General features: G+C 42.9%; 1 protein-coding gene and 1 long non-coding RNA gene across 2 annotated transcripts in view; one reads left to right on the top strand and one right to left on the bottom strand.

The window, feature by feature from the left end:
- The window catches only part of kcnj9 (potassium inwardly rectifying channel subfamily J member 9), a 46192-nt gene extending 40038 nt beyond the window's left edge, over positions 1–6154 (top strand). The window contains exons 8-9 of the mRNA XM_079561030.1: positions 3989–4119; positions 5772–6154. Coding sequence (XP_079417156.1) covers positions 3989–4119; positions 5772–6047 — 407 coding nt within the window. The 3' untranslated portion in view covers positions 6048–6154. The remainder of the gene's footprint in view (positions 1–3988; positions 4120–5771) is intronic.
- The window catches only part of LOC306966348, a 235599-nt gene that overhangs the window by 144676 nt on the left and 71325 nt on the right, over positions 1–19598 (bottom strand). The gene's annotated exons all lie outside the window — the stretch shown is intronic.

The raw sequence follows: 19598 nt of genomic DNA, 5'->3' as shown, positions 1-19598 counted from the left end.
GGAAAAAACTATTCAAGTGGCGGGATCTATGGGTCTTGATAGACCGCAGCCTCCTGCCTGAGGGAGAGGGTGAACAGTCCTTGTCCAGGGTGAGAAGGGTCACCTGTGATCCAACCCACACGCCTCCGGGTCCTGGAGGAGAACAGGAGTTGGAGAGATGGAGCTCACAGTCAGTCATCTTCACAGCAGCAGCACAACTCGCTTCAGTCGATGCTTGTCCCGTCTGTAGCGCCGGGAACCACACGGTGATGGAGGAGGTGAGGATGGACCACACGGGGATGGAGGAGGTGAGGATGGACCACACGGTGATCGAGGAGGAGAGGATGAACCACACGGTGATGGAGGAGGAGAGGATGGACTCCATGATGGCCGTGTAGAACTGTACCAGCATCTTGGTCGGCAGCTTCAGTTTCCTCAGCTGCCACAGGAAGAACATCCTCTGCTGGGCCTTCTCGATGAGGGAGCTGATGGTTGGCTCCCATTTGTGGTCCTGGGTGATGGTGAAGGAGTCCACGATGGAGATGGAGGTGGGAGAGTCTGTCAGGGCGAGGGGGGACGGTCACGGTGGGGCGATCATCTCCACTGTCTTCTGGGCGTTCAGCTCCAGGTTGTTGTGGCTGCACCAGGACGTCAGCCGGTCCCCCTCTCTCCTGTAGGCGGACTCATCACCGTCCGAGATGAGCCCGATGAGGGTGGTGTCGTCCACAAACTTGATCAGTTTTGCGGACTTCCTTTTTTCAAGATGGCATGACTGAAATAGCAGGTTTTAAATGTTATTTTCAAATACAGCCCATTACTTTTTAGACATATCTGAAGTTTAGTGCGGACAGTTTGTTCATTTTAAAGTACTTAGTTCATTACTTCAGGTCAAATATTACTCCCAATACAAGTAAAGGTTGCTTTGTCAAAGTGAAAGTATTGAAGTACAGTATTTGCAGAACAACATAATGGTATTCAAAGTAGAAAAACTTCTACTTTACGGCTTCAAAGCGGTTAAATTATCTGTACGGCAACACAACGGGAACAAAACGTCCTCCTTGTTGTGAGTCAGCTGCATTTGACAATAACATCTGCAGCGCCACCTACTGTTCTGGAGTGTGCATATTTCTCTGTCAAGTGTAGTGCAGTTAAAGTAGACATTTCTCAACAAAAACACTCCACAAATAAAGCACAGATCCTCAAAACTGGCAGTCGAGAAAATGGACTCCTCTTCCCTCCCTTTGTCTTTCCTTGATATAAACCCTGGTGTCGTGTGTAAATTCCTGCAGCGCTCAGCAGACTGCGGCGACGGCTCCTGGTTCGCGGCCAAAGCCACTGGACTCATCCCTTTAATAACTCTCCGCACATGCAAATGCCTCCGAACAAAGGCTGCTCCGGCCAAGACCGTCCCGCCGCAAAACCATCTCAATCAATTATTTTAATGTCCGGTGTATGAGGAGCCGGGCCTTTGTCTTCTTCAACTATTGATTGATTTGGTCTAAGTGCGATGTTCCAGATGGAAAGGGACAGAGCTTTGAGGATTAGGGCGAGGCGCTGCAGGTGAATGAGGAAAAACAGTTAATTTAAGGAGAAAAATGTATCGTTTTATGGTTTCAAAATAAGACGTGTTATGTATGTGATATATGTCATGTAAATCAAACTCCACAATGTATTTTAATTTGGAAAACAGACCAAGCATGGATGAATGCGTCCGAGGATACAAAAAATGTCCAGCAGGTGCTCGAGGATCAGGGGGATGTGCATTAATAAAAACAAATAACAAGATCTGAGGCACTTGAGCCGTAAAGATTAGAAATCCTTTATTTGACACGGGACATCGCCCACATGTTTCGACCTTCGCTCTTCCTCAGGGCAAAGAGTGAGAACAGGTGATGCAGTGTTAATAATTTGGATGGTCACGTGAGGCAATTGGCTATGCTAGTTCCTCTGACCTGAAGTTGTGAGCGCCAGTACTTCCTGTCTGTATTCTTTTCCTGGAATAATAGTCATATTTTCTAAAGCAGGGGTAGGCAACGTGATCATCAAGCCCTCCATCATCAAACTCTGGCCCTCGAGATGATTTTGAGAAATATTATGACCAAAATCAGAGATCAAATGCCTGTTAAAGTACTCTAGAAATGTTACAAATACTGTCAATTCCTTAAAATGTCTTAGCAGAGCACGCTTTTAGGCTATAATCCTAAAAGAATACTCTAAGAATACTAAGAAATTACTTAAATCTACTTGAATTAAGAGATTAAATCTAAAGATTGAGTGGATTTGGTCTGGCCTCAGAGCAGATAAAACCTATCCTTGCCGATGGAACAAGCACAAGTTTTTTCTTAATTCAGATTATTTTGTATAATTTCTTTATTTGATCTTAGATTAGTTCAAACCGACTCAAACTTAACATAAAAAAAACACCTTTATTCAAGCGATTTTAAGTCATTTATCTCATTTACGATGGACATGTTTCCAGTATATGCTGTACAACACTGGCATATGTAGAAAGTGATGCTTTACTTCAATTGCTTTAATTGGAGGGTCCGGCCCTTGGTCTTTTGCGGATCTGTTCTAAAGATTATGTTGTGGGCAGTGAGTTCTTGGTAGATGATCATTCACTGTGTGTTCAAATCTTGATGTAACGAGTTCAGATTTGAGACTCCTGTGATCATAAAGGATTGATAGTTTATCTTGAAGCTAAAGGCTAACATGCTATAAAAAAATGAATTAAAGGCAGTATTTCAAATTGTATAATGCATGAAATTAATGCTAGCCTTTAGCTCCAAGACAAACTCACTGATCCTTATAAACATACACGTCTCCTTTACGGAAATATTTACACTGTACAGCAACTCATTAACATGATCATCTACCAGGAACTCACTGTCCACCACAGAATCTTTAGGAAATAGGAGGATTCGAACGGGTCGAAGCTAATCTTAATGGAAATTAATGCAGACAGGAAGTACTAGCGCTCGAGCTCAGAGGAACTAGCGTAGCCACATTGTGCAACAAGCCAATCGTGATCCCCCATTCACAAACACAACAGATCTATAGCAGAACCTCTATGCAGAGAGTGACACTAAAAATGACACTGACCGTAATAGAGTCTGCAAAGTATCCGCAATCTGCAAAGTAGCTTTATTTTGCTTTACAATTATTGTATATGTTTTGAGGCAGTAAAACCCCTCACCACACACTTCATACCCTTTTCTCACTAGTTTGTTTGTTTATTGCAAGGATCCCCATTAGAACGGTCAGTATTCTCCCTGGGGTCCAGGGGTACATTTAATTAAACTAGTTCACACGGGTTCTCTCTTCTGCCTTGTGTCCCTGTGTGATTTTTCCAATCGTAGCTACGAGCTAAGACAGGAGGCGAGTGTTTAGCTGATGCGAGCGGTGTTTATTTCCGTGGAAAAGTGCAGGGAAAGTCCTGTAAAAGGCGGGGTCGGACCCGCTCATGCCCGGCCTGTGTTGCTCTGTGTGCGCTGACACTGAGACTCAGACAAACTCTCTGCAGCGACAGGAAGCTCACTTTGCGACTAGCCAATCAGGACGCAGAACACAATGCGCGTAAAGCATTTACACGCTGCAAAAAAAGCTGCAAAATAGTATTAAAAAATAAATCTGCGAAACAGCGAGGGCGCGAAAGGTGAACCACGTTATAGTGAGGGACCAGTGTACCGTAATCTATTCAGTGCATGGAATAAAACCATGGATCCATCAACCAATTGCAACAGTGGATAGAAAGAAAATAATTGTTTTTTGTCTAGTTTCAGTCGACAAAGTATAATGTTGATTTGGCCAACCTTACATTCATGTTGTTTAATCATATTGTGCTGCTTCATGTTTCTTCTCCTACACGAGCAGAACACAGACCTGTTCCTTCAGCAGTGAATTTAAATGATACGAGGCTCTTTCAAACTGTGTCACTGAAGTTCTCGCGTTTCCAGTGCCTTCTCTTCTCTTCGTTTGTATTTAGTTTTGCTGTTGCGTTCCCTCACAGGCATGACGTGTCAGGCGCGGAGCTCGTACCTGGCGGAGGAGGTGATGTGGGGACATCGCTTCAGCCCCATGATGTCTCTGGCCGAGGGCTTCTTCGACGTGGACTACGGCGCCTTCCACCACACCTTCGAGGTAAATAAACCTAACATGGTCTGCACATCACGAGAGAAACAGTCGTAGAAATCACAGTTCCTCCAGGATGAGTGTCTCTTTATTTCACTCCTTAAAGGAATAGGCCACCGTTTTTACATACTGAAATATGCTCTTACCTCACTTTAGCCAAGTTAATATATCCCCGTCTGGTCTTTGTCCGTGCGCTCTGCCAGGCAAACTGAGCACATACGCAGCCTCTCCCACATGTCACATAGCTCCAAAAAAGCTCACGATAGAAGCTACCAAGCTCTTCCACGTGTTCCCTATTTAAATAAAGTTAGGTGAAGTGTTTTCATGCGGAGTATATTTACACAGAAATGTAACGTGTCGATTTTATAAGCAGATAAAAAGGGGAACTATATTGTGAGGCGTAATGATACGAGGAGTAAAACGTCCGCGCAGTAACTCCTAAAGGTTATTGACGGAAGTGAGCGGGGGAAGTCTTTATGTATGTTCTTTTTGTATGTAAAAACGGTGGCCTATTCCTTTAAAGGGATTGTTCAGGATTTTTGACAAAGGGCCTCATTTCCTAGTTATCCAGAGTGTTGTTGATTTCTGGAGATATTTTTTTTGTAATTCATGCAGTTCTTCTGTTTGAAGAGTTTCGTGGCGCTAGGCTAATGCAAGGTTAGTGCATTTCTATGGTATCAGCTAGCCTGCATTAAAAACAGTCTGACCCGCTCCACAGAGCACCTGAGGCAAATCACTTATAACACCAGACTAATGATAAATGTCTGTGTCCATAGAGTGATTTAAACCATTTTGCATTTAAAAGAACTTATATTTGAGCAGCATCAGGTTCGTGGTTGTAAAAGCTACGCTGCGGTGGAGTGATCTGCTAGAAAATAGTCCCTCAAAATGCGATCATTCATGTGATGCAAGGTCAGTTTTATTCCAAAAATTACTCTATCGACACAGACATTTATATGGTTAGTCTAGTGTTATAAAGTGATTTGCCTCAAGTGCTCTGAGCGGGTCAGACTCTTTTTAATGCAGGCTAGCTGATACCATAGAAATGTGCTAGCCTTGCACTAGCCTAGCATCACGTTATCTTCAAACATAAGAACTGCATGAATTACAAAAAAAAAATATCTCCAGAAATCAGCAACACTCTGGATAACGAGGAAATGAGGCCCTATGTCAAAAATCCTGAAATATCCCTTTAAGGAAGTTGGCGTTCATCCAGGATTTTATAGCAGAGAGGCAGTTTGTTTTTGTAGATACTGTGGCAGGAGTGATGGATCTGGTGCTGAGGTATAGTTGTGCGTTGTCTGCGTAACTATGGTAGTCCGTGATTATGAATGATAAGTCCAAGGGGAAGCATGTACAGGATAAACACAAGGGGACCAAGCACCGAGCCTTGAGGGACTCCATGGTTGACAGGTATAGAATGGTTTAAAAAAGTGTATGCAAAAAATATGACCCAACTTCCCTTCAACGTCGAAAAGATGGGAACAAATCTTCTTTCTTGTTGTGAGCGTCAGTGGCATTTGGCGGTACATCCACACAGCGCCACCTACTGTTCTGGAGTGTGCATGATTAGGCTTTTAGAGTGAACAAAGCACATGGACAATGTAGTGGAGTTTACATAAACATGAGCTTCCAGCTGGCTAAAGGTGGTTGTGTTGCAGGTGGCCACTCCCGCGGCCTCGGCGCGGGAGCTGGCTTTAGCCGCCGCCCGGTTGGACGCCCATCTGTACTGGTCCATCTCCAGCCGCCTGGACGAGGAGCCCGCCCTCCTCACGCAGCTGCCCCAGACACAGGCCCCCGACAGCGGGCTCGCCACCTGCACCAACACCCCCGGAGACCCCACCATCACCGTACAGGAGCCCGACAAACAAGAGACTCCCGCGGCGGGCGAACCCAACGGAAACATCGCCACCGACCAGTCCGAACCAGAGGCCTAGAGCAGCGAATGTTTACAGCAGACTCTCGACTCACACCTTTAGTGTTTCTGAACCGCAAAAGGATTATCTACAGGAGATACAAGGAATTCAGACGTTTAGCTGGTTATTTGCGTGTTAGGGCTGAAGTATTTTACTGGTTTCAGTCGGATGAAAGAGACGTGAAATCTTAATTTAATAACACAAGTCGCCCAAAGCGCTTCACAACCACATGTTTCATTCACTCGGTGGTGATGAGCAACTGCAAAAAGTACCATACTAAAAACAAGGAAAAAAATCTTAAAATAAAACATTTTGTCTTGTTTTAAGGAAAAAATTCTGCCAATGGGGCAAGCATTTTGTTCTTGCTAAGAATTCTTATTTCTGGAATATTTTTCTTATCATAAAACAAGAAAGAAACACCAAATGTAAGCAAATAAATAGCTAGAATTAAGCAAAATGTCCTCAGAAAATGGAGTAATTTAAGGAAAACATTCTTATTTAGTGAAAAATTGTCGGGTATTTTGCTTAAATGTTGCTTGATTTAAGTAACATGTTCTAAATTACACACATTTTTCTTAACATGTTCTTAATAAATACTAATATTTAAGGAAAATATTGCCCGCGCCCGGGGACCCATCTCCATGATGTGGAGCCAGGCTGATGGTCAGAATCACCTGGCCGGAGGATTCACCTATTGCACATGTTTTTAGTGGTAGGGGAAACGTACACAGACACGGGGAGAACATGCAAACTCCTCACAGAAAGGTCCTGGTGGGAATCGAACCCAGTACGTTCGAGCTGTGAAGCTGAACTGCTGCGCTACCGTAACCAATTTGGCGCCCGAGGCAAAACTGAACGAATCACAATCACGAACCGTGTGCACAACGGTTATGTTGGAGGAGGAATCTCTATTTCTGAAGCAAATTTACAAATTTTCCCCTTGGAGGGACCAGGAAGGGGTCGAAATTACAGAAATTTCAAGCTTTAAAATTTCTAGTTTGGATCAGAAAAGACCTTGAGTCCATTGTCGATGATGTACGTGGCTGGATCATGGACTTCATGGGCTTCAAAAATTAAAGCGCAATTTGGCACCTCCTCAAGCAGATGGAGCCCTAGGCAGCCGCCTGGGTTGCCTATGCCCAGGGCCGGCCCTGAGTGCACAACTGCCCTTGAGTCGACCAGCAGAAGTGCGACAGCACACGTCTGCGCCAACAGACCCGACCACCTTATCATTTATTAGGTATCGCTTTATATTAAGGGGCACTTTTTAAAGCTGTGGTACCTGATTTTTTGGTGTTGTCGAATACATTTGTTTTTGCCACCTCAGAGTACAATGTAAACACAGCAAAACACAGACCTTGTTGTATTGTCTTCACCTAAAGTTGTATTAAGCAATGGATGATAGAAGTCCAATCTAAATTAGTGGAATTAATCTTGGGGGTGGCCGTCCTGCTTCACTTTGTCACCACTCAATGCTGCATATGGGTGTGAAGTGTGCATATAATTACATGGGAGGGACTGTGAGAGCTAGAAACAAGTTTGTCACTGTTTGAACAGGAAAAATCAGGTACCCCAGCTTTAAGTTTTAATAAGGTGTTACTAATCTGTTTAGGATTAACCCATGAAAACATATTAATCATGGCCTCTAAAAGTCACCTATGAACTCACGTGAACTATCCGGATATGCACTTTGTTCTGAGAGAGCGAGAAACTAGTTTGAACTGGAGATTTTAATTCAATATCCTCTACTTTCACGTTTGGAAAATGCGATGTGAGCAACAGATGGAAACAGTGCAGACGTCTAACAGATAAAAACAGAAAAAGTACTTTCTGAAGTGAATTCCTTTTAACTCCTGTGGAAATAATGATTTACTTTGCAGTGGCAGGGCTTCAGTTTCAGTGTTTTAAAGTTCTCTGGTATAAAGTATATCACAGTTTGTTCTTTTAAATGTTTTTGTAAAAGCAACACTATGTCCCCAAGTGATTCAGAAACGACATCCGAGCGTCGCAGCGTGGCATAGTGTTGCTTTTCTCCGTGTGAAACGTTCTGAATCGTGCCACAGTTTCTCTCGTGTCAGCGCGGATCACCCTTTGCCTATATCTTCAGTAGAAAAACGACCTTACTTCGCTTCAGAGCGGCGTCACGGACAGAAAACGGACAGAAGTGCGGACGACTCTCTGGATGGAGCGATGATGATGATTCCCCTCGTGAGGAGCGGCGGGTAGAAGCTTTCACCTGTGCATGGTTTACTCTAGGTCCGTAGTGCAACGTAGTGACTTTTGTGCAACTCATGGGACACGTGTTTGTTTTGGGGCGAGGCTGTGTCCACATTAACTGAAGATAAATGCCCCAGTTACTACACTGCGTTCCAAATTATTATGCAAATTGTATTTTTATGTCAAAAAGGTAACAAAAACAAAAAACTCATGGAGGGTATCGTGTCTCAGGGCTTTTTGAATCACTGACATTAATCTCAGAGACCTGGGATGATTAGTTTTCAGGTTAAGCCCAGTTAAGGAAAAAACTACTGAAAAAGGGCGTGCCACTTTATCAAGCAGACCATAATTTTCAAGCAATATGGGAAAGAAAAAGGATCTCTCTGCTGATGAAAAGCGTGAAATAGTTGAATGCCTTGGTCTAGGTATGAAAACCTTCGATATTTCATGAAAGATTAAGCGTAATCATCGTAGATTTGTGCAGGTTTCTGCCAGACAAACACATCAGATTAAGAGAACAGATGCTACAAAGCAGCAAACAGGTATTTGAAGCTGCTGGTGCCTCTGGAGTCTCCCGAACATCAAGGTGTAGGACCCTCCAGAGGCTGCAGTTGTGCATAAACCTTCTATCCGGGCCTCCCCTAAACTGTTCATTGAAGCTGATGAACAGAAACGGCTGCAGTGGCTCAGAAATACACTGCAAAAAGTGAATATCAAGCATTGGCTTAAATGACTTGAATTGAGGAAAGGTCTCTTGTTTTGAGTGGTTTTCACTCATTTAGACACTTTTCCTGATCGGACCAAGTTTACTTTGCTTGTTTGAGGACATTTCAGACCAGTTCTAAGGTAAATCTCGCTTGAAATAAGAAAGTAAAATTGCCAATGAGATAAGACCAATTTTCTTGCCCCATTGGCAAAGAAAATAACCTGAAATAAGGACGAAATGTATCGAAACGAGTCAGAAACATCTCAGAACAAGTGAAATAATCTAGGACAAATGCCCAAGAACTTCTTAACTACTCAAAACAGCTAAAATGTGGATTATTGTGCTCAAATTGAGATGTTTATACTGATCTAGTTCATTACTTTTTGCAGTGTACATGAAGACTCATTTTCAAACAGTCTTGTTCACTGATGAGGCCGTGTAGCCCTGGATGGTCAGATGGATGGAGTAGTGGATGGTTGATGAATGGCCACCATGTCCCAACAAGGCTGTGACGTCAGTAAGGAGGGGGCGGAGTCACGTTCTGGGCCAGAATCATGGGGAGAGAGCTGGTCGACCCCTTTAAAATATGTGAAGTTTCTGACTGACCACTTTCTTGGTACTCATGATGTGGACCCCATCCTCTCTGACCTCAACCGATATTGAAACGATGAGTTGTCATTTGCATAATAATTTGGAACGCAGTGTATAAACCTTTTTAATATGATGCAACAGTCATATCAAACAAACAACACTTTCAAACGCAAAGAAAATGTTCCCGTATTTTGCAACGTTGCCTCAGGGCGTCATCGTGGACAAAGCCTCGGCTGCGGGAAGTTCAGGACGTTGATTTTGTCTGGTTTGCTCCTTTTACCAACTCAAAAAGGTGCTAGAAAATGCATTCACGTCATATTGTGTATCCGCGGCTAAAGTGTTAGCCAAAACCAGCTGTCCACCCCGAAGGCTTCCACTGGGTTTAAAGCGAATAATGAGCGTAAAAGATCTAAAGACTTTTTTTTTTTAACCTCAAAAACACACCTGGAGTCATTCATTCTTTGGCCCTGGATTTTCGAAACGGCGCTGGTTTCGAAGATCCCCATATTATGATTCTCGTGGCAGAAACTTGATTACAAAAACCCGTCCCCCGTCCCTGAGTCTGTGCAGAATAAAACTGTTCTAAATGACCTCACTGTTCACCAGGGAGTCAGTCCAGCCCACGCCCAACACCTGTGCTGGGTCAGGCGGGGGTTGCCAGGTCCACAGCGGCTTTTTACTTCAGTGACCCAACAATTTATTAAAGAAAAGATGGGAGAAAGAGTCATTTAAGTTGATGACATCATGAAGGCAAAGTTTCTGAGAGTTTGAAGACACTCATTTCTCATTAGCATAATGTTTGTTTGTTTGTTGCTTTATTTGCATAGACCAGGGGTAGGCAACGTCAGGGCCGGGGGCCAAATCCGGCCCTCCAGCACAGCCCCTCTGGCCCTCGAGATGAGTTAAATGGGAGAGAAAAAAAAGGAGAAATACTGTCAATACACCCAATTAGGTCATATATTATGTACAACACTGGCATTTGAAAGAAGAGCACTGGGACAAGAATAGTTTTAGGGAAGAAACGACATAAATCTACTTGAATTAACAGATTAAATCGAAGAGATAAAACCTCTAGTAGAAGTTATTCTCTTTTTTATTCTTGTTCCATTGGCGCTATGGCATTTGTATCTTGGATTAGTTCAAACCGACTCAAATTCAACATAGAAGAACTTTAATTCAAGCAATTTTAAGTCATTATCTCATTTAAGATGGTCATTTTTCCAGTGTTGTGCTTGACTTTGGCCTAATAATCAGTGGCTTCGGCCCTCGGTCAATCTACAATAAAGAAAATCGGCCCTTCGCCAACAAAACTTGCCTACCCCTGGCATAGACTGTATATATAAATAGACTCCTCCTCCTCACTCCTCCCCGTTTACCACAATGACCATGTTCGAGGGGGAAATCATGGCGGATTTACAGACTCCTCCTCTCCAGCTCTGATGAAACATGTTCCTAAAAAGGGCATAAGGGCGGGATCTTCACTGTAGACTCCGCCCTTGTGTGACGTGTAGCTCGCGCAGCTCCGATGCTAACAGTCCGACCCTCATTAGTGCGAGATTTCTAAAATGTTTCTTACAAAAACCAGCCTGGTGCCTTTTATTGTAGTCTACCCAGCGTTATCACAGGAGGAATATCCAGCTGTATCAAGTCCCAAAAATTAGGCACCAAGGTCTAAAGTGCAATGCTTTCCAATGGGAGACTAATGGCTAAAAGGAAGTACTACAAAAAGCAGAGCGGCCATTGTTTATTTGTCATTGTGCATGAACTGTACAATGAAATTTGTCTTCTGCATTTAACCCATCCCTCGACCGGGGACCCATCTCCATGATGTGGAGCCAGGCTGATGGTCAGAAACACCTGACTGGAGGATTCACCTATTGTACATGTTTTAGTGGTAGGAGAAACCGGAGTACCTGGAGGAAACCTTCGCAGACACGGGGAGAACATGCAAACTCCACACAGAAAGGCCCCGTCCTGGTGGGAATCGAACCCGGGACCTTCGAGCTGTGAAGCACGAGCGCTACTGTCCCGCTGCCATGGCAACATTTAAAATGTTTGCCTCTGCGTATGTCACTTCCTGTCAGTGTCCAATAAGGAAATGAAATGATAAACACCACAAAACATGGTCAAAGTAAGTAAAACTGGGTACTTTTTTTGGCCAATCTGTTTTCAATATAAAATAGGCTTCTTTTTTCTTTCTTTTTTTCAAACTTTATTTAAACTTCAAGTCTCTGAGAACTGCTTTTTTTCGATGCGAGAGGGAGAAATGTGTGTTTTGTATCATTGCAGGAGCACATGGGCTTTTTAAACTCGTATAAAACATTGTACATCCTCAGATTTGGCCGTTTTTTCAAATACTTTTGGGTGATTCTGGCTGCTGAGACCTGGCAACCCTGGCATCCGACCCGGCTCGTCTTAAAAGTGTACGGAAGAAAACAGGTGGACCAACCTAAGCTCCAGGTCTGTTTTTGACTCAGAACACGGTTAAAAAGTCTCTCCTGTGTTTTATTGTTGGATTTTACACAGTTTGCCGTTTGTCCCTTGTCTCTCTCCGTCCGAATCGACTTCAGTTCAAGCACAACGGTGTCTTTCTGCTCGGACTCTGCTTCTGCTGCTGTGTAAATACAACCTGCTCATTTTTACTCCATGTTTTTAATATTTAATATAAGAGTAATATAATATCGACGCACCTGTTCTAGAGAAATAAATGAAGTATATTAGAGTACACGCGTGGCCTCTGCTTCTTCTTCTGCCCTGTTGGGACCGGGGTCAGAGGTCATTTATCAGCGGTCTCATACTCTCAGGTCAGAGAGTGCAGTGGGTCAGAGGGCTGCAAACTTTGGGGAATTTTTCACAGTAATTAATGGGAATAAACGGGGAATAAATTTAACTGAAGAAGGCTTTTTTTGCAGACAGATATGAACTGCAGCAAAAGAATCTGATTTGATAGTTATACACCAAAATATCTCTGACAGGAGAAAGCTATTGGAGCTTTTGGAATCAGTGACGAGAGGTCAGGCGAGTCATCATGGAAAAAATTAAGATTAAAACACAAAATAAAATTAAGTGGCTACATTCAAGTGTTTTTCTGATGATGATTGGGATTCCATTCATCCATTCTCTTCCACTTGTCCGTTGCAGGGTTGTGTGTGCAGCTATTGGAGCTATGGCTCCTCCTGCAGATGACGGATCCCAGACCTTAACTCCCGCCTAAACCGAGAGCATTTTCTCCAGTTCAGCTTTACCCAAATCCTGTAGGCCAGGATTTGGCCTCATTTGAAAGACCTACAAAACTAAATGGATCTTTTTCCTCACATCAGATTTTTTTTCATCATTTTTTTTTTGTTGGGCAGTCATCTCATTTCTGTCAAATTTTCGTGACATTTTTGTCACTTTTTTTGTCAAATTATTCGTATTTTTTTGTCAAATTTTTATCACTTTTTCGTCCATTTTTTCTCAATTTTTCGTCAAATTTTTATCACTTTTTTGTCCATTTTTGTCATTTTTTTCTAAATTTTTTATCACTTTTTCGTCACATTGCCATCATTGTTTCCGTCTCAGTTTTGTTGCTATTTTCACACCTTTTTTCCAGAAGCTTTTGGACTGGGGTAAAGCTGGAGAAAATGTGCTCGGTTCAGGTGGGAGTTAAGGGGTTAATATTGCCTGCAGTTCACAAACTATCAACCAGGGGGTGCTGCAGCGCCCTCAGCTCCCTGGGTTCCCACGGCCTTGACGGGTCCACAGAAGGACGGCCTCACGATTCTAGCCGGGCCTGTTGGTCTCTCATAACTCTCTCTTTGCCCTGGGAGACCCTACAGGGGCACGAGGCCTCGACAGCAGAGCTCCAGGACCATTCGGGTGATCAAACCCCTCCTCCACGTTGGTGGCTGCTCGAGGAGGGGCGATAGGGATTCCCTATTATTTTAATCAGTTTGGTGGATAAAAATGCCCAAATGATTCATCAGTTGTCAATATTGTGTAAATGGGGCGGAGCACCCTGACCTCTGACCTCACACCATGGCTCAATGACTGCGATTACGTGACGAAGGTAAAGTCGAATCTCTCACCTATTCACACCAGAACAGGATCACCCAAACCCATGTAAACCCGACAGAGTCGATTGATCCAGTCAAACTGGATTGGGTTTAAGTGACTGCACATGCTGTCCCAGAAACGGTCAGGCTCTAAAACAACAACATATCAGCAGAAAACATCATGTTAGCTGCTCCTAATGGACGACTATTGCAACGAGCCTGAGAGGAGAGCTTCGGGTCGGAGAGTGTCACTCAGCGCTCTCTCCCCCCAAAAGCAAAATACATCTGTTAATGGGTTTTTGTTGGTTTTCTATCATCTGGATAAAGAATCTGGCACAAGAACGACACCTTTAACTCTTGCCTCTAGAGGCCATAAGCCCAACTGCAGGTGTCGTAGCAAGTTGCAATTTTTTTACTCATGAATTATCCCTGAGAGTAAATACTACGCTGACAGAAAAAACAAAGGGACAGAGGGATATTGTTCATCCAATAGAGTTCGGGAAAGTCCACAGTTACCATGGAGATCCACCATCTTTGCAGCTGTTAGCATACATTTCCATAGACTAAAATTAGCTAAAAACAGTATAAAAAGTGGAGAAAAAAAGCCATGGAACAGCTCCGTTAGCTGCTGAGTTACTGCTGGTAAATACATCTAACTCACTGTGGTGTCCAAGTGTTTTAATGTGAACAATAACTCCAGTATTTTAACTTTTAAAATCTCCATTAATTTACAATTGCTGCTAATCCCATAATGCTTAGCGATGTGACGTCACATTTCCGAACTCTATTACACAATGGAGATCATTTTTTCACTCAAACTTAGCTGTAAATACTGTTTAAGAGGTGCTAGCCCGCAGTTAGCTTTGCCCGTTAGCCTGTTAGCTTCTTCTTCGTGATTCCATTAGTGTGTATTGGTGACTCCGGGTCGGTGGCAGCCAAGTTGCAATTGTGGTTTTCTGGCAAGAGACACCAGGGGGAGATGAAAGACCCTCAAATCATCCCATAAACACTTGTATCACCCCCACAGGGACTACGGGAAGGATTTATTAAGGTAAACAAGTTATTTAGTTCTGCTTTAATCTGTTGATCATGTTTTGTGACACTTCTTATCCCGATATATATATTTTTTATGGCATTTTATTTGAAAAGATCAGGGTTTTCACATTATTTTCAGTTTTATTTGTCATTATTTATGTCACAACAGAAACATAAATCAGAGGTTTCTTTATACTCAGTTGTTTTGTCCTACTAAGTTTCCACATTTCCTTCAAGTACTTTTTTTTTTAAACTTTTACTTGTACTTGAGTAAAATTATTTAAATGTAACGTTACTCTTACTTGAGTATTGAGTAACACAACAACCACCAAAGCAAAAAAAAAGAGTCTAAACTTCCCCCACTCTCCCCGTGTGTTCTACGCTCATCCCACAAACATGATGACGTCAAATATTCCGCTGTTTGACGCACGACAATGAAAAGCATAAACCGCCAACTCCAGCTCCTCTTAAAAGCAAAAGGCCATTATTTTTTACTCAGACTGTGGAGAGAAGCGTGTCCAGCTCTGGCCGCGTGCGTAAAACTCCTCCACATTTACATTTCCCCGTTAAAACCCCGTTATTAATCACGCGCTGGCAGTGACACGTGCGCGTTTTCTAACCCGCAGCTCGTCTCCCGCAGCTTTTATCCCGTCTCTGTGATTACTAATGCCTTTTTTCCCCCCATCGATAAAGCCAGTCAGCAAGAACGGGTTACCAGGCAGACTCGGGGACTCACCCTCCTCCGCAGGCTGCGCTGACGGGCCGGCGGCCGCGAGAGGGCGCTGGAACACCCCCCGTTTCCTCACCGTCACCGCGCGTGAGAGGAGGCGGTGTCACTGGAATGTGTCTCCAAAAAAAAGTGACAAAATGTACTGAGGGTCGATGCGTAATTTATGTCTGAAGATTTGAGAAACTTGGACGTGGGGGCGGGGTTTGTGCGCAGGTCTCGGCCAATCAGAGCAGAGGATGGCGGTGATGCTGCGGTGATTGTCAGCCGTGACCTTCAGGGAAAGAGCAAAAGTACAGTTTGTCAGATACAGCAGAGAGAAAGAGAGGAGGGAGGGGGGTTAACGGAGAACGGGGCACGGATACAAAAATATATCTTTAATTTGCCCTGTAAGGTCATTAACCCCTTAACTCCCACCTGAACCGAGCACATTTTCTCCAGTTTGGCTTTACCCCCAGTCCTAAAGCTTCTGGAAAAAAGGTGAGAAAATAGCAACAAAACTGAGACGAAAACAATGATGGAAATGTGACAAAAAGGCGAGAAAACATTGACAAAAAAGTGACGAAAAATTGATGAAAAAGTGGCAAAAATGTCACAAGAAATTGATAGAAAATGGACGAAAATGTGACAAAAAAATGACAAAAAATGTGATAATAATGTGATAAAAATTTGACAAAAATGTGACCAAAAATGACAAAAATGACAAAAAAATGACAAAAATGTGACAAAAAATGTGACAAAAATGTGACAAAAATGTGACAAACAATGTGATAAAAATGTGACAAAAATGTGACAAACAATGTGATAAAAATTTGACAAAAATGTGACAAAAAATGACAAAAATGACAAAAAAATGACAAAAATGTGACAAAAAATGTGACAAAAAATGTGACAAAAATGTGACAAAAAATGACAAAAAATGACAAAAAATGTGATAAAAATGTGATAAAAAATTGACAAAAATGTGACAAAAAATGTGACAAAAATGTGATAAAAATGTGATAAAAAAAATGACAAAAAAATGATGAAAAAATGAAAAAAATTTGATAAAAATTTGACAAAAAATTTATTTAAAAAATGACGAAAAAATGACAAAAATGTGACAACAAATGAAAAAAAATGTGACTAAAAATGTGACAAAAATGTGACAAAAAATGACAAAAAATGTGATAAAAATGTGACAAAAAAGTTACAAAATGAGTTGAAACAAAAAAATTATAGAAAAAAAAATCTGATGACGTGAGGAAAAAGATCCTCTCGGTTCAGGCGGGAGTTAAGAGGTTAATGTGGTGGTGGACATGCTTAAAGTGATAGTCTGTAAGATTGCATAATGAGGAGAGAGAGAGAAAAAACAAATGTCACCCCTCCTCCTGATTGGACATGAGAGCCCCTCCTATATTGGGATATGAGGATGAGGAGAGAGAAAGAAATAAGTAAACAAGCTCCCCTCCTGATTGGCCGGTTCACAGGAAAAGCTCGCCTCATTGGTCAAAGAGATCAGTGAGATTTCCTGGAGATGTAAAGTACAACATAAATAAAATGCATATCATGATAATTATGATAATTATTATTGTTTTCAGCGGCTCAGTGGCCGAGCAAGAAGGTCTCGTGTCCCAGGTTGTGCAGGAGTTTCTGATGTTTCGCTCCCCTTGTTTCCCCATCAACCAAAATCATGCACTATGAGGTTATTCCTCCAGCCAGGTGATTCTGCCCACCAGCCTGGCTTCACTACAGATGTGTCCCCGGGCGCCCACTGCTCCTTTTTCCCCCCGGGATGGGAAAGGTCAGTCGCTCCCTGATTGACCAGTCTCCGGCAATAGCAGCCAATGATAAATGGAGCCCTTCTGGAGCCGCCACCTTAACGTGGTGGAGGGGTTTGAGCCTGAATGATCCTGGAGCTCTGTTGTCGGGGGCTTCGTGCCCCTGTAGGGTCTCCCAGGACAAACAGGTCCGAGGTGACGGGTCAGACAAAGAGCGGTTCAGAAGCCCACCACATGCAGGAGGAGCTATAGGGGCTGGTGCAATGTCATTTGGGCAGCTCCAACATCTGCCCCCACGACCCAACATTGGAAAAGTGGAAGAAGATGGATGGATGAATAAGTGGAGCTCCAACCACTTCACTTCCATAAGACAATGCTATTGTACTAATCCAAACTAACCATATACAATGATGACCAAACCTTCTGTTGGTCTGTAAATGCAGTAAATTAGAATAACTGCCTTGTATAAAATGTCTCTCTCAAAATGGCTGTAGTGAATGTCTTGAAATAGGCCTCTGTCTCTTTAAGAACCTCTGAGCCTTTCCGACACGCCCCCTCCACACGCTGTCTGTGGCATCAGTGGGGAGGGGGTTCTGCTGAGGAGCAGTGGTTGGTTACTCGGCTGGTGACGAAAGCTCGGAGGCGTCTCCAGGAGGTGGGGGCGTTCCTAGGAGGACTCAGGCAAACCTGTCCCTAAAATGGCCGCCATCAGAGTTTTTACAGATTACTCAAAAATACGTGAATGTGCCAAGGCAACACTTCAGGCATGTTTTTAATGAGGGAATGACATAATAACATGATGTAAAGCTTGAAAAAGTAAATTTTGCATAATACCCCCCCCTTTAAAGGAACAGGCCACAGTTCTTCCATACTGAGATATGTTCTTACCTGAGCTTAGACGAGTTGGTGGGTACCTGTCTGGTCTTTGTGTGTGCCTCTCCCAATGTATTCCTATAGCTCCAAACGGGGGTGAAGTTGGAAGCTGCCAAGACAGACAGGTACGTATCAACTCGTCTAAGCTCAGGTAAGAACATATCTCAGTATGGAAGAACTGTGGCCTGTTCCTTTAAGGGTGGTGAAGGCCCTAAACTTACCTTCGCCCTAACCCTAAGGATAGTGGAGTTTACAAAAGGTGTGTTTCAGGCCTGAGCACGAATCTGACCAATCAGGGAGTTGATATACAAATGTGGGCTTTTCCATCCTAGGAAAAAATTAAAAACGCTGACAGCATAGAAGAATAGGTCAAATGCAGAGGACAAATTTTGTTGTACGAATAAAAGCACCATAACCAAGCAATGGACTTTTAGCAATTATTTAATAGTACTTATGCAGATCCAGGCCATCAATCATACGTAATCTTTTTCATTTGTTAAACATTTAAACTTACAGACACTCACTTAAAGTCAGAGCTGACATGAACCTGCACCGTCCTGACCCAGTCTCCCCATGTGTGGTCCTTCTCGTGTCAGTCCAGGTGTTTCAGTTCATTGCTTTAAGATTGTTTTGTTACATAAGGACAGAATGACATCACCGCCTTTCCCTAAGAATACACGTGTTTCCTCACTTCAGCTGCGGAAAAACCTGGGAGACTTCACACCGAGAGCTGACAGACGGCTGCTGTTCTCAGCCCGGACACGATCACACTGTTCACTCCCGTCTCCCGCCTCATTCAAGCCAAGCGGAGAAGCAGATCAGATCCAGCTCAGCATTTCTGAGGCGAGATCGGAAGTGCTCGACGTCTGTAATGTAATGTCTTCATTCTATGCATACGGCCTGATTTTCATTTGTAAAACAGCTTTTTACACTACAAAAAGTAAATATCAAGCATTGGCTTAAATGACTTGAATTGAGGAAATGTCTCTTGTTTTGAGCGTTTTTTTGCTAATTTAGTCACTTTTCCTGATCGGACCAAGTTTGCTTTGCTTGTTTGAGGACATTTCAGACCAGTTCTAGGGTAAATCTCGCTTGAAATAAGAAAGTAAAATTGCCAATGAGATAAGACCAATTTTCTTACACCATTGGCAAAGAAAATGACCTGAAATAAGGACGAAATGTATCGAAACGAGTCAGAAACATCTCAGAACAAGTGAAATAATCTCGGACAAATGCCCAAGAACTTCTTAACCAGTCAAAACAACTAAAATTTGGATTATTATGCTCACATTGAGATGTTTATACTGATCTAGTTAAACACTTTTTGCAGTGTGTTCTTTCTTATTTGCTCCGAAAGTTGTGAAGAAGGAGCTCTTTCTAACCTACTCTGGACACGCCTGTTCTTTTTTTTAGTAACGATAATGTCACTCTCAAATTTACTTATTTCAAGAAAGATTCATTATTTCAAGAGATACTTTTTGCAGTGAAAGGATGTATTGACATATATCTTTGCCGATCAAACCCTGGATGGACCCTGGATATATGGATTAAAGTGAGTATGTGATAGTCTTAGGGATGCCATATTTTCTGTTCAAAATGGACATTCCCGCCTGCGGCCACAGAGGCATT

Source organism: Gobius niger (assembly GCF_951799975.1).
Source record: "Gobius niger genome assembly, chromosome: 8".
Lineage (NCBI taxonomy): Eukaryota > Metazoa > Chordata > Actinopteri > Gobiiformes > Gobiidae > Gobius > Gobius niger.
Note: the sequence above shows the minus strand (reverse complement) of the source record. Positions and strands in the feature narration are given on the sequence as shown.